We start from the raw sequence: 13,271 nt of genomic DNA, 5'->3' as shown, positions 1-13,271 counted from the left end.
GTGCTGATGGATACATCACAAAATAGGGGCAGTGCAGATCTGTATTGAAGCTCTCTCCACAGTGTTTCGCCAGCCGGGAAATCGAGCCAAGGGGATGATGGAAACCCTATCACCGGTTTCCAGAGCTTGCATCAATGTCACATTGTTTTGTCGCGAAAACACAATTTGATGATGTTGTGCCTCCTTCTGTGCATGCACGTTGGTCGCCAAGCGAATAGAGTCGGTTTTTCCTATCACTGTCCTGCCCTCGAATTTCTCAATTGCAAGCTCAAACCAAGTCCAGGAGTTTTCGTATGTGCCGTATGACTCTCGGTAACTGCTCCAGCCTTGGTCATGACTCCAGATGTCGATTCTGATCTCTTCTAAGCGCCCCTCTGGGATCGGTTCAGATGTCAGATAGGGCTGTCGCTTGGCGTAGTTAACATCATCGTAAGTGAGCACATCGCCCCGCATGACGGCGGTCTCCAACCAGTATTCTGCAAGTGCCAAAATATCCAGCACGAGCTCGGCGGGGAGAAGATGACGTAAGACGTTGTATGTCTCGACAGCTTCAGCCAAGTTCATTGGGTGATGCTGCTTAGCCTGAGATGAAGAATCAGAGCTCATTGTATTCACATCTTGAGATATTGTGGAGGGCGAGGATCCCATGTTGATGGTTGGAGAGTGAAGGTGGCAACAAACAAACGAAGCCAACTCTGTCACGCGCCAAGCAAATCCATTTCCAGCCTCAACCTTCCCAAAGCTAAGTTATTTGTGACCCTGCTTTTTGCCGAATAAACGAAAGAGCACGAGCTACATGCTTCAACCGCATAATTTTGGCCTCCTAGCAATCGCGATCCAGCTTGTGGCTCAGTCTACTCCGTACACCTGGGCACTTTCGCGCTGTGGGTCCATTTCTCGGCGATGAAAAAGTTGATTTATGGCATTGAGCTGTCCCATTCGAATGGACGCGTGATGGATAGAGCGAATGCTGTGCGTTATTTCAACCTATACATGGCATACAACCCCTGCTTGTTTGGGAGACATCGGGTTCCAAGCCAACTCGAAGGCCGGTCCGATCGCCAGTGAGCCAGCCGTCATGACTCCAATCAACGCGCCCTGAGCGACCGAGTCGCATTGCACTAAAAATTCTCGACCTTTGGCTAAGCAAAGAAGATGCATTAGCGGCCGGTGATTCGTGTTTTCTATACGTAAAAACAATCGGCACCTCATCTCCGCGGATCGCTCGAGGATCGGTTTGTCACGCATTTCTCCCGTATCAAAGCGGGATGCCGAAAGTCAGATGCATGACCGATCTAACGCCATCTTCAGACGAATGAAAAAGGACAAATTTGGACGAGCTGTATAACATAAAGCAGTGGATCAGGGCATTATCAAAGCTTGATCAAATCCACAATGCTTATCTCCGCGGATGAAAATTCGACTTGACCCGCCATGCTAGGCCCGGACCTTGTCCGATGCCCGCAATCGGCCCCATTTGTACTTACAAGTACACGTTCTTCTCCGCGTGGACCAGCTAGACAGTCTTACTTTTCGCCAAAATCCAGAGTATGGAAGGCACTGAACGTGAAGCACGGGAAAATCCCGAGGCGAAGAAGACCGAAACAGTCGTTGCGAGGGATGTTGAGGAAGTGACTACACATTCTTACAGTCCAAGCAGATGGAGAAGCAACATCACCATCATTAGCTGTGTAAGTATCAAGTCGATAGAAAAGATGTCAGTTCTCTGACTCGTCCAGTACATTGCCAACTTCAGCGATGGATTCCAGAACACACTCGCCAATCCCACAAACGTCATCTTCAAGCAGGTGCTCGGTGACGATTACACGTCTGATATGAAGACTCGTATCAGCAATGCTGTTATTGTTGGAGCAATTCTCGGTGTTGTCGTTCTCGGATACACTTCTGATATGTTCTCACGACGGGCGGGTTTGCTTTTTACCTCCTCTCTAGTGGCAATTGGCACATTAATGGCAGCTCTGGCGCTCCAGGTGCACCCCTCAAGCAATATGCTGTGGTATTTTGTCGTTGTCCGTGGTATCGCTGGCTTTGGTGTCGGGGGTGAATATCCCCCAAGTGCTGCTGCTGGTATTGAAGAAATGGACTGGGTAAGCATTTAGCCGGTTCATCAGCTTGTTCTATACTGACTTTCTTTAGATCATGCGCAAATACAGAGGACCGATGTTTGTATCTTTCACTACATTGATGGCGACCCTTGCCGGCCCAATCTTGATGATCATTTACTTGATCACGCTCATTGCCACTGACAACAACCTTGTTGTCACTTTCCACGCCATTTACTCCATTGCCATTTTCCTTCCAGTCGCAATCATAGTACTGCGACTGTTCATGGCCGACTCTTCGTTGTTCCACTATTCCAATTTCACACGCCAACGGAAGCCTTTGCGTCTGTATCTTGTCCTTGCGAAACGGTATTGGTGGAGGCTTTTGACCACGTCGTTGGCATTCTTTTTGTACGACTTCATCAATTTCCCGAACAGCATCATGTCCAGCACAATCATCTCCTCCTTGGTGAAAGACCACAATGTTCGCACAACGGCTATCTGGCAGGTTATTCTGGCCGTTCTGCCAGTCCCAGGCGTCGTGATTGGTGCCTGGCTCACAAATGCAATTGGACGTCGCTGGACTGGAATTCTGGGATTCGCTGGATACGTTGTGCTTGGCTTCGTCATTGGAGGCACCTACTCGAAACTTTCCCAAAACATCGCAGCATTCGTTGTCTTGTATGGCCTGCTGCAGGCATTCGGTCACATGGGACCGGGCGCGACCATTGGACTCATATCTAGTGAATCTTTCCCCACTGCCATGCGATCCATGGGATACGGTGTCGCAACGGCTTTCGGTAGAACTGGTGCTGCGGTTGGCACTCAATGCTTTACCCCCTTGCAGGACAGGGCAGGCAACAGCTCCACCTTTTACTTGGCCGGTGGTGTAGCCATCTTGGGTATGATGGTCTACTACTTGTTACCCGAAAGCAGAGACTTGGATCTGGAGCAAGAAGACAAGGACCTACAGGAGTACCTGCTTCAACACGGTTTCACAACGGGCATCAAAGAGTAATGTCATTCAGAGATCAGTCTCGGGAACTCGAAAAGAAACGCGCGAAACGAATAGCAATGAACATGCTTATCATGGCATCAACCATACGAACTTAATCAAGGGCTTGCACAACTTGTGCCCAGTCCCCAAATCCATATGCTCCAGGCACGGCTTCGCCATCAAACAGACTAGCCTGGATCACGCGGTCAGACTGTTCACCCTGCCAGGGCTCTCTGCCATGCTGCGCAATAATATTGTCAAATACCAATACATCCCCTTTCTCCCAGCGATGCAGAACTCGAATTTCATCAGTAATCTTTGCCAAGTGCGCAAGATACTTCTCGGGAATTGGAGTCCCATCCCCAAATAATTGACTCGTAACGTTCTTGCGCGCTTGCACATCAAGCTGGGTACGTTTCCAGTATGATGCCAGACCAGTAAACAAAGTTGGCAAGTTAGTTCCAGGCTGCGTGCGAATGACAGGTAGCCTATGCGTCAAAACCAAGGTACCATCTTTCCATTCCCACGTGGTATGTTTCCCTCTGCCGTAGCGAGCAATTTGGGCCTCGATCTTGCGGCGCTTCTCATCCTCGTCGTCACCATCCTGTATCTCCTTGCCAAATGCCTGGCGCAGCGTCGATCCACCCTGAAACTGCTGTTCAACATGATATGTGACTTTGCTCAAAATACCTTTCTCCGCTAGTTCGTCGATGAATTCCGGAATTTCACTTTGGGCTCGATTGAAGAGTTCCAATGATGAAGAAATGGGTGACTCGCCACCTTGGGTAGGCACGCGATGCCCATAAAAAAGATATACTCGGGCGCGTGTGGCACTTGCGGGGACTCGTTGTGGTTGTATATCAGTACCTCTTTGGGTGCTTCGTTTGCTGGTGCAACATTTGGCGCGAGAAGTGGCCTGTCAACAACTATGCCGATGATCTCGTGCGGCTTGTATCCGAAAGCATGCGCGAACTTGCTGAAGTCCTCGGCGTCATGGATGGGTAGATTGCGGAAGAGCAAGGTTCCGTGCCTCGCCAACTTCTTGGTTAATGTTCCATCTGCCTGCAGGACTTTGACAGATCTTATCACATCGTCAAGATTGACCTCGGTGTCAGCTGGAGTGGGACGAAGTGCGAGCGGAATAGGTGTATCTGGAGGATGCGGTGGCCCGAGAATTCGTTGGTTCGATGCTGGCAAGTCGAATGATTCAAACGCGATCGAGGCGATAGACGAGCCGTCCAAATCCAGCTGACTGATTTGCAACTCATCGACTACGGTTGCCATTTTCTTCGGTGGGTTTGAGAGTTGCTGCCGGTCAATATCGAGGTAAGCTCAGTTCATCGGCACTCAACACATGACCCCTCACCTGAGCGAATATGGTAAGCTGTGTGACAATGTTCAATATACTTTCTGGATGACAATATGTCTAAAGTCGTTCTTTTATATATCGAATGATTTCAAAATTGTGCCATGCGGGTGTCAGTTTACGTGCTTGTACTGACTCCTATAAGCATACCCCGCAAGGCTGCCATTGTCACAGTACTTCGTACTCATCTAGCAATTGATAACAACTCGAGACTCTTCCATCCAATGATTGACATTATCACTGACAGCGCAAAGAAAGTGCTATACGTTTAAGGGCCTCCAATCCTGATCTTTAACATCTCATTTTCTAACAAAACTCTGTACCTTTGGGTATAGTGCACATGGATTTGTTTATTTTCACTACCCATGCCCCAAAGATCCAAAACACCCCCCTCCCCCCTGAAGATCAGAGCTTCTTCCTTTCTTCCAGGGCTCTTCTATGTATTTGTTCTCCACAATTCTGCATAGAGATCCTGCAACCCAAGCGGCTAATGTGATCTATAATATGATGAACATCCAAAGCAGCTAATGTGATGGATCGAAGATCGGATCGGCAAACAGGCGACCCCTGGTCTCATTGAACCTCCTCACTCAAAGACCTTCAACAATTGTGTTCGTGCTCCAGTGGGTTAATGCCCGAAAGTTGATCTGCAGGCTTGGTTGCAGACCTTACTACTCATTATGAATCCGACTCCGCGTCAGCGCAAGACCTCCCCCTTGCCCCCGACCGGAAAAACAACCCTGAGAGATTCGTCGGAAAGTCACTTGAATCTTCTGTCCTACTATGAGCTACCAGAATGGTACCAAGACAACGAGTTCATTCATCATGGTTACCGACCAGTGTCAGGATCAGTCCGCGCATGTCTTTCCAGTTGGCTCGTTTTACACAACGAAACCGTTAATATCTATTCGCATCTTATACCAACGGTCTTGTTCTTGATGATTGAAGGAGGAGTTTTTCGATATCTCCATTTCAAGTATCCGCAAATCACACTTGGCGATCAACTGACTTTCGCCATATTTCTCCAGTCGGCGACCATATGTCTCGGATTCTCAGCTGCCTATCATACTCTGTTGAACCACTCCCATGCGGTTTGTGGCAGGTGGCTACAATTCGATTTTGTTGGAATCATTGTTTTAACTCTGGGAAAGTTTGTGTCTGGTATTAGCATGGTGTTCTATTGTGAGCGAGCTTTGAAACAAGTCTACTGGACCATGGTACGTATAAAGTGAATGCCGTACGCAAAGCTCTGTAGTTGGAAAGTTGACCTTCATGCAATATAGATCCTCACACTCGGTTTTTTGACAATTTCTATCCTGCTGAACCCGAAGTTCTCAGGCCAGCGTTGGCGCAGCTTTCGTGTTTGTGCCTTCGTTGGGACGGGCCTGTCAGGCTTCGCACCTCTTGCGCATGGGATTAAGATATTCGGCTTGGCTCAAATGACAAAACAATCAGGAATGATATATTACCTCGCTGAAGGGCTACTTCTCATATCGGGAGCAGTCGTGTATGCGGTTAGTCGGAGATACGCGGCCTGTGATCTCAAAGAAAATACTGATAAATTTCAGACAAGAATTCCCGAATCTTTGCGACCTGGTAAATTTGATACATTCGGGTCATCACACCAGATTTTCCACTGCTTGGTGGTCGCCGCTACTGTGGTTCATTTCTTTGGGATCCTAGATGCGTTCGATTATAATTACCATCACCGAGCGTGCGGCCTCGCATAGTTATCTGTGTCCGAGTGTGATGGCGGGAACAACAACTTTACAACATTTTCAAATGTTTTTCTTGAGGCCATGTTGCATTTGTCGTGAGGCGACATCCGGAAGATGCCTTTGGGGTATCGTGGTTGTTTCTTTAACATCGGCCAAAATGGCCCGTCGAAGTTTTCAAGCGGCTTGACAATGGGTATGAGAAGTTTAAAATGTCTTGCAACAATTAGCCTATTTGCTCAGGTCCTTCAGATTGTCGGACACAAGAACAATACCCACTGGAGTTCGACCGAGGGATAGATCCAAAATGCCAAGACCGCGAGTCGGCTATATGCGAACCAGCCCATGGGGTATATAGTCTCGTCGACCTTTGAAGCTCCTCCAACACACAAAAACAATTAGAATGATGCATCGGTCACAACTTTTAAAGACACTCCGCTCGCCAAGGCTGGCGCTCTCGCCGCGTTCATGCCGTACAGTGTCTCCCCAGGCCCGTGCCGCGTTCTCCACTTCGGGGCGGCGCGACATCATGAGCATGACTGGTTTCACAGAAGAACAGCTCATGGTCCGAGAAGCCATCTCGCAGATTTGTTCGAAATTCCCAAACACATACTGGCAGGAGCGAGATCAACAAGAGAAAGATCCTAAGGAATTCCATGCTGCGTTGGCCAAGGATGGATGGCTTGGTATTGCTTTACCCGAGTCCCTCGGGGGTGCTGGCTTGGGTATGTTGTATTGATATATGGAGCTAGAAAAGCCTTTGTATACTGACTTTGAAATAGGAATCTCTGAGGCAACAATGATGATGCAGACTATCACACAATCTGGTGCCGGTATGGCAGGTGCACAGTCTATCCATGCCAACGTCTATGCAACGCAACCATTGGCCAAGTTTGGTAGCAAGGAGCAATTGGAGACGACTATTCCAAACATCATCAATGGAACATGGCGTACTTGCTTCGGTGTCACTGAGCCAAACACCGGACTTGAGACTTTGAAGCTGACCACACTTGCTCGCAAGACCGACGATGGTTACTCCGTCTCTGGGCAAAAGATCTGGATCACCTGTGCCCAAGTTGCTTCGAAGATGATTCTCCTCGCACGTACCACTCCACTCGAAGAAGTCAAGAAAACCAGCGAAGGTCTCTCAATCTTTTGTATTGATCTTGACCGAGAAAACCCAGGCCTTGATCTGAAGAAGATCAAGAAAATGGGTGGGCGCGCTGTCGACGCCAATGAGGTCTTCTTCGACAATTATAAAATTCCAGCAAACACTTTGATTGGCAAAGAAAATGAAGGGTTCAAGATCATCCTCCACGGCATGAACGCAGAACGATGTCTTTTGGCCGGCGAGGCGCTTGGTTTAGGTTACGCTGCATTGGAAAAGGCGTCACAGTATGCTAAGGACCGCGTTGTGTTTGGGCGACCGATCGGACAGAACCAGGGTGTGGCACATCCACTAGCCGATGCTTTCATGAAACTGGAAGCAGCGAAACTCGCTACCTACCACGCAGCACGCTTGTATGATACCAACGACAGTTCTGTTCCATTCCATGAGATCGGTGTGGCATGCAACAGCGCCAAGTATCTGGCCGCTGAGGCAGCTTTCACGGCGTGTGAGCGGGCTGTCCTAGCGCATGGTGGTATGGGGTATGCGATGGAGTACGATGTGGAGCGCTATATGCGCGAGTGTTTTGTTCCTCGTATCGCGCCTGTGAGTCGGGAGATGATCCTGAACTATGTGAGCGAGAAGGTGCTCGAACTGCCCAGGAGCTATTAGACGTGTACTACAAAATACAATACAACCTGAATAAGATTTGAATAATCTAGACTGATCTAGTGCTGATAGTGGATATATGAATCAAGATTGGAAAAAACCACAGTCCGGATACGTCGTCACTATGCAGTCTTGTCTATGCCCATTGAATAAAAATGATGCATTTGCATATAGTTCGGACTTTATGCCGAGCTTACCTTATCTCATTTATGCGCTGACAACGAACCACACGCAATTGGTGGCTCCGGGCGGTGGGCCCCGGGGAGCAGTCTGCAAACTCCGGGCTTCCTATAATCACCTTTTATTTCTTGCTCCCCCTCCCTTCTCCAGACTTTCCACTCAATTGCTTATATACTTGGTGATTTGTGGTTGATTTGGATCAGATCCTCATAACCACTCTCGTCATGCTTCCTCAGACTCGGGCGCGCGTGCCCGCCGCTCTCCGGAGCTTGACCCGGTCCACCGCGACTGTGTGAGTCGACCGATCCATTGCGTCAATGCTTGTTACTGACTTGTGATTTTTACGTTGCTTTCAGCCGCACCCTTTCCACCACCCTCCCTCGTTTCCAGAATGAAGACAAGGCCCTCAACAAGGTCTCGCGCCACATCACACAGCCCAAGGCCCAGGGTGCCTCCCAGGCTATGCTGTACGCCGTCGGCCTCAACGAGGCAGACATGAACAAGGCCCAGGTCGGAATCTCATCTGTGTGGTTCAATGGTAACCCTTGCAACATGCATCTGCTCGACCTGAACAACAAGGTTCGCCAGGGTGTCCAGGAGCAGGACTTGATCGGTTTCCAGTTCAACACTGTTGGTGTCAGTGATGCCATCAGTATGGGTACCACCGGTATGCGCTACTCTCTTCAGAGTCGTGACCTGATTGCCGACTCCGTTGAGACCGTCATGGGTGGACAATGGTACGATGCCAACATCAGTATCCCCGGATGTGACAAGAACATGCCCGGTGTCCTGATGGCCATGGGACGTGTCAACCGCCCCAGTCTGATGGTTTACGGTGGTACCATCAAGCCCGGCTGTGCCGCTACACAGAACAATGCCGACATCGATATCGTCTCTGCTTTCCAGGCATACGGTCAGTTCCTGACCAAGGAGATCACCGAGCCCCAGCGCTTTGACGTCATCCGTCACGCTTGCCCCGGTGAGGGTGCTTGCGGTGGTATGTACACCGCCAACACCATGGCCACCGCCATCGAGACCATGGGTATGACCCTTCCCGGTTCCTCCTCCAACCCCGCCAACTCCCAGGCCAAGTACGTCGAGTGTCTGGCAGCTGGTGGTGCTATCAAGAGACTGTTGGCTGAGGACATCCGCCCTCGTGACATTCTTACTCGCCAGGCCTTCGAGAACGCCATGGTCGTTGTCAACATCACTGGTGGATCCACCAACGCTGTGCTGCACTTGATTGCCATTGCCGACTCGGTCGGTATCAAGCTCACCATCGATGACTTCCAGTCTGTGTCTGACCGCATTCCCTTCCTTGCTGACCTCAAGCCTTCTGGCAAGTATGTCATGGCTGATATGTTCGCTATCGGTGGTACTCCCGCTCTTCTGAAGCTTCTCCTCAAGGAGGGTCTCATTGACGGATCTGGTATGACCGTTACCGGTGAGACCATGGCCCAGAACTTGGAGAAGGTCAAGGACTTCCCCGATGACCAGAAGATCATCCGTCCCTTCAACAACCCCATCAAGAAGACTGGTCACATTCAGATTCTTCGTGGCTCCCTCGCCCCTGGCGGCAGTGTTGGCAAGATCACCGGAAAGGAAGGTATGTCCTTCACCGGTAAGGCCCGCGTCTTCGACAGCGAGGACCTGTTCATCGCTGCTCTCGAGCGCGAGGAAATCAAGAAGGACGAGAAGACCGTTGTGGTCATCCGCTACTGTGGCCCCAAGGGTGGCCCTGGCATGCCTGGTATGTGCTTTTGATTTCGAAAAAACTCTCACCAACAATGCTAACAATTTCTTAGAAATGCTTAAGCCCTCCGCTGCTCTCATGGGTGCCGGTCTCGGTAACTCCTGTGCCTTGATCACTGACGGTCGCTTCTCCGGCGGTTCTCACGGTTTCCTGATCGGTCACATCGTCCCCGAGGCCGCCGTCGGTGGACCCATCGGTCTTGTTGCTGACGGTGACACCATCACCATCGATGCCGACAAGCGCATCCTTGATGTCGAGGTCCCCGAGTCTGAGCTCGCTGACCGCCGAGAGAAGTGGGAGGCCCGCAAGGCTGCTGGTGAGCTGCCCGAGACTGGTCTGACCATGCGTGGTACATTGGGCAAGTACGCCCGTGTCGTCCGCGATGCCAGCCAAGGCTGTATCACCGACGCTGTAGAGTAAACATTTTCCTTGGTTTTTTATGGTCTTGGGCCCTGTGTGGAATAAAAAAGCGAATTACCCTTGTGAGCCTGTCTTAAATGATATCATCTTGAATAATACTTGTTTCTTGTTCGATCACTTTTCCTAGTACAGCGTAGGGCTTGAACTTCATGTTGGTCAGATCCATGAGAGATGTAAAGACCGAGCCCTGGAGTCTGTGTGCCCTTGGCAGGAATAGGATTTTCCTACTTCGTACTAGCTACGGGACTGTGGACAGTGTACTCCGTACGAAAGACCTCGGCATCATCTGGGCATGCTCACTATACAAACCTACTCCCTATTCTCGTTCCTGGTGTTTCATTCATACTGGAACCATGAAACCGTTTAATAAAATTTTATAATCATTATGCTCTGTCCAGGTGGCTGTCTGGGTCGAGTCAGTCAGGTTCATATTGTGGCCTGAGAGATATGGCAGCAATCGATCATTAATTGATTCATCAGGATTAGCTCATTCAATACACACTAATCCTTTTTGGGACTAGTGGCATTCCGACCTTAGTGATGATCGATAATGCTTGGATAATCTTACAAAAAACGATTTTCATAGCTACCAAAGCCTGGAGCTTTCTAGACGATTAATTTTTAATATATAAAGCCTTCCTCCCAGGACCAGATTTCTCTTTCATCACAGAAAAAAAAAGCAATCCAGTCAATCATCATATTCACTGTTTGACCAAATACCGTCCAACTCCATTCAAGTCATGTCGAACCCACTTGCCCACGCTAAGATCGTTCTCCGCAAATCCAGCGAGCGCGGATACGCCGAACATGGCGGCTGGCTCAAGTCATTCCACACCTTCAGTTTCGCCGGCTACTGGGACCACAAGTTCATGAACTTCGGAAGTCTACGAGTTCTGAACGAAGACCGCGTCTCAGCCCGCAATGGCTTCCCAACACACCCCCACCGCGACGCAGAGATCTTCAGCTACATCCTGAATGGTGAGCTCACCCACCGGGACAGTATGCTCAAGAAAGGCGCCGAAGGAGAGCAAGGAAAGTCATTTTACCGCATGAAGCGGGGCGATGTGCAATTCACTACTGGTGGAACTGGTAAGTCCCTCAAAACGTTCCAATTTAGCCGATATAGAATGAAGCTGACGTGAGACAGGTATCGCACACTCTGAGTTCAACGAGTCCACGAAACCAGTCCATTTCCTCCAGATCTGGGCTCTGCCCTGGAAGAATGGTCTCAAGCCTCAGTACCACACTATGTCTTTCAGCGAGGAGGCGAAGCGCAAAGCCTTTGTTCCTATTTTGTCGCCCCTGGCTGCGGGACCTGAGGCTACGCCGGCTCAGGAAGCTGCCGCTGAGCCCAAGCTTCCTGGAACCATTCCCATTCATGCGGACTTTGTTATGGGTGCTGGAATCATTGAGCCAGCTTCGACGTTCAAGTGGACTGTTGGCGCGGGCGAAATTGTCGAGTCTAAGAAGAAGCGCAATGTTTACATTCATGTGCCAATGACCAAGCAGGGCAAGTCCAAGGTCAAGATCGATGGTCGGGAAGACGCCATTCTTGAGGAGGGTGATGGTGCCTTTGTGACATTGGTCAATGCTGGTGACGCACTTCGTGTGGAGAGTATTGGAGAGGTGGAGGCTGAGGTTATTGTCTTGGACAGTAACTAATGTTCTTCTTCATGACACTGTGATTTAACGTTTTATGCACATTTTGACTTGGGAGTTATGGACTAGACAAATAATTATATGAACTTTGCACCACCACACACTGGCTGATGTCTCTAACTTCTTCTTCTTCTTCTTCTTCTTCTTCTTCTTCTTCTTCTTCATAATACCAAATACAAGATTTCCGATTTAATCGGCCTGTAAACTCATCACAAGTAGTCATACCACAAATGTTGGAGCAGTGTGGTGATCCACAAGTTCAGATCTGTTCACCCATGGCACTGATATCCTTCACTGCTTCAAAGTCTTTGAGCAAGGTCTCAAACTTAGACATCGAGAGTTTCCACGAGACAGCACCAAGAGGCAGCCGAAGAGGAACACATTCTTCGCGGCTAGCGATAGTGAAAAGAGTCTCGGCCAAAGCCGAGGGCTCCATGCCCACGCCGAGCTTCATACCAGCATTCACATACTTCTCAAGTTTCCTGGCAGGCATACTCTCGTCAACATAGGCAGGATGAGGCTCAATCTTAGTCTTGCTGTGTCCCTCAAAGTTGGTTTTCACGCCACTTGGCTCGACGATACAGAAATTGACTTCAGATAATCAGCAAATAGATCTTTTGATCCGCGACACGCTACAACTCACTGTTCCAGTCGGGATGCATCTCCCTAGCCACAGACTCTGAAAATCCTTCCACGGCAAACTTTCCAGCATGGTAAAATGCATGACCAGGGAATGCGCAAAGTCCGGCAAGCGAGGAGATTTGGAAAATCAGCCCGCCTCGGTGATCTTTGGCCTGTCGCATCACAGCAATACTGCGTGTTGTGACGCGTACAGTTCCGAAAAACACCGTCTCCATAGCTTGGTGTGTTTCCTCTTCCGTTGCGCCTTCGGTATCGCCAGAGAGCGAATATCCTGCATTGTTGACCACGACATCGAGATGGAAGTTCTCACCGAAGTGCTTGGCTGCTGCTGCGAAAGCTGCGTCCACAGATTTGACAGACGTCACATCCAGAGCAAGCTTGAGCACATTCGGATTGTCGTTTGGCAGGTAAGATAGATCATCTGGGTTCCGAGCCGTAGCGATGATGCGTTGGTTGGGCTTGCTTGCAATCAAACTTGCGATTGCACGACCAATTCCGGATGAACAGCCGGTAACTAGTGATTGGGTTAACTCTTTCTGTGGAAGTAACTTGTGAAGTCAAGCATACCTAGCCAAGTAGCGTCAGCCGGAAGCTTGTATGGCTGGGTGTTGACTGGGTTCATGGTTGAAGTATACGAAAGGAATCGGGATTCGGTTTTGGGCGTTGGGATCTGCCAGGCTCAGATAAGGAGAATTACCT

General features: G+C 49.6%; 7 protein-coding genes across 7 annotated transcripts; 4 read left to right on the top strand and 3 right to left on the bottom strand.

Moving 5' to 3' along the window:
* Window positions 1-15: 15 nt before the first annotated feature.
* Window positions 16-648, bottom strand: N7506_006375 (uncharacterized protein; the record flags this gene model as incomplete). The annotated part of the gene is made up of 1 exon (XM_056955668.1): window positions 16-648. One exon carries the CDS (start codon window positions 646-648, stop codon window positions 16-18), a length of 633 nt encoding a protein of 210 aa, XP_056810002.1.
* A 902-nt stretch (window positions 649-1,550) lies between these two features.
* N7506_006374 (uncharacterized protein) lies at window positions 1,551-3,081 on the top strand (the record flags this gene model as incomplete). Its single annotated transcript, XM_056955667.1, has 3 exons — window positions 1,551-1,691; window positions 1,740-2,108; window positions 2,158-3,081. 3 exons carry the CDS (start codon window positions 1,551-1,553, stop codon window positions 3,079-3,081), a joined length of 1,434 nt encoding a protein of 477 aa, XP_056810001.1.
* Window positions 3,082-3,172: 91 nt separating this feature from the next.
* N7506_006373 (Taurine catabolism dioxygenase TauD/TfdA) lies at window positions 3,173-4,344 on the bottom strand (the record flags this gene model as incomplete). The annotated part of the gene is made up of 2 exons (XM_056955666.1): window positions 3,173-3,795; window positions 3,834-4,344. The coding sequence occupies 2 exons, from the start codon at window positions 4,342-4,344 to the stop codon at window positions 3,173-3,175; spliced, it is 1,134 nt and encodes a 377-aa protein (XP_056810000.1).
* Window positions 4,345-6,544: 2,200 nt separating this feature from the next.
* N7506_006372 (acyl-CoA dehydrogenase family protein) lies at window positions 6,545-7,921 on the top strand (the record flags this gene model as incomplete). The annotated part of the gene is made up of 2 exons (XM_056955665.1): window positions 6,545-6,866; window positions 6,924-7,921. 2 exons carry the CDS (start codon window positions 6,545-6,547, stop codon window positions 7,919-7,921), a joined length of 1,320 nt encoding a protein of 439 aa, XP_056809999.1.
* A 401-nt stretch (window positions 7,922-8,322) lies between these two features.
* Window positions 8,323-10,271, top strand: ilv3 (dihydroxy-acid dehydratase ILV3; the record flags this gene model as incomplete). Its single annotated transcript, XM_056955664.1, has 3 exons — window positions 8,323-8,390; window positions 8,455-9,848; window positions 9,904-10,271. 3 exons carry the CDS (start codon window positions 8,323-8,325, stop codon window positions 10,269-10,271), a joined length of 1,830 nt encoding a protein of 609 aa, XP_056809998.1.
* A 740-nt stretch (window positions 10,272-11,011) lies between these two features.
* N7506_006370 (pirin family protein) lies at window positions 11,012-11,933 on the top strand (the record flags this gene model as incomplete). The annotated part of the gene is made up of 2 exons (XM_056955663.1): window positions 11,012-11,360; window positions 11,419-11,933. 2 exons carry the CDS (start codon window positions 11,012-11,014, stop codon window positions 11,931-11,933), a joined length of 864 nt encoding a protein of 287 aa, XP_056809997.1.
* A 256-nt stretch (window positions 11,934-12,189) lies between these two features.
* N7506_006369 (short-chain dehydrogenase/reductase-like protein SDR) lies at window positions 12,190-13,194 on the bottom strand (the record flags this gene model as incomplete). The annotated part of the gene is made up of 3 exons (XM_056955662.1): window positions 12,190-12,521; window positions 12,574-13,086; window positions 13,140-13,194. The coding sequence occupies 3 exons, from the start codon at window positions 13,192-13,194 to the stop codon at window positions 12,190-12,192; spliced, it is 900 nt and encodes a 299-aa protein (XP_056809996.1).
* Window positions 13,195-13,271: the final 77 nt, after the last annotated feature.

The sequence above is a fragment of the Penicillium brevicompactum genome, assembly GCF_028827555.1.
Source record: "Penicillium brevicompactum strain IBT 35665 chromosome Unknown utg000005l_segment0_segment0, whole genome shotgun sequence".
Taxonomy (NCBI): Eukaryota; Fungi; Ascomycota; class Eurotiomycetes; order Eurotiales; family Aspergillaceae; genus Penicillium; species Penicillium brevicompactum.
This window is presented reverse-complemented; position numbering and strand designations above follow the sequence as displayed.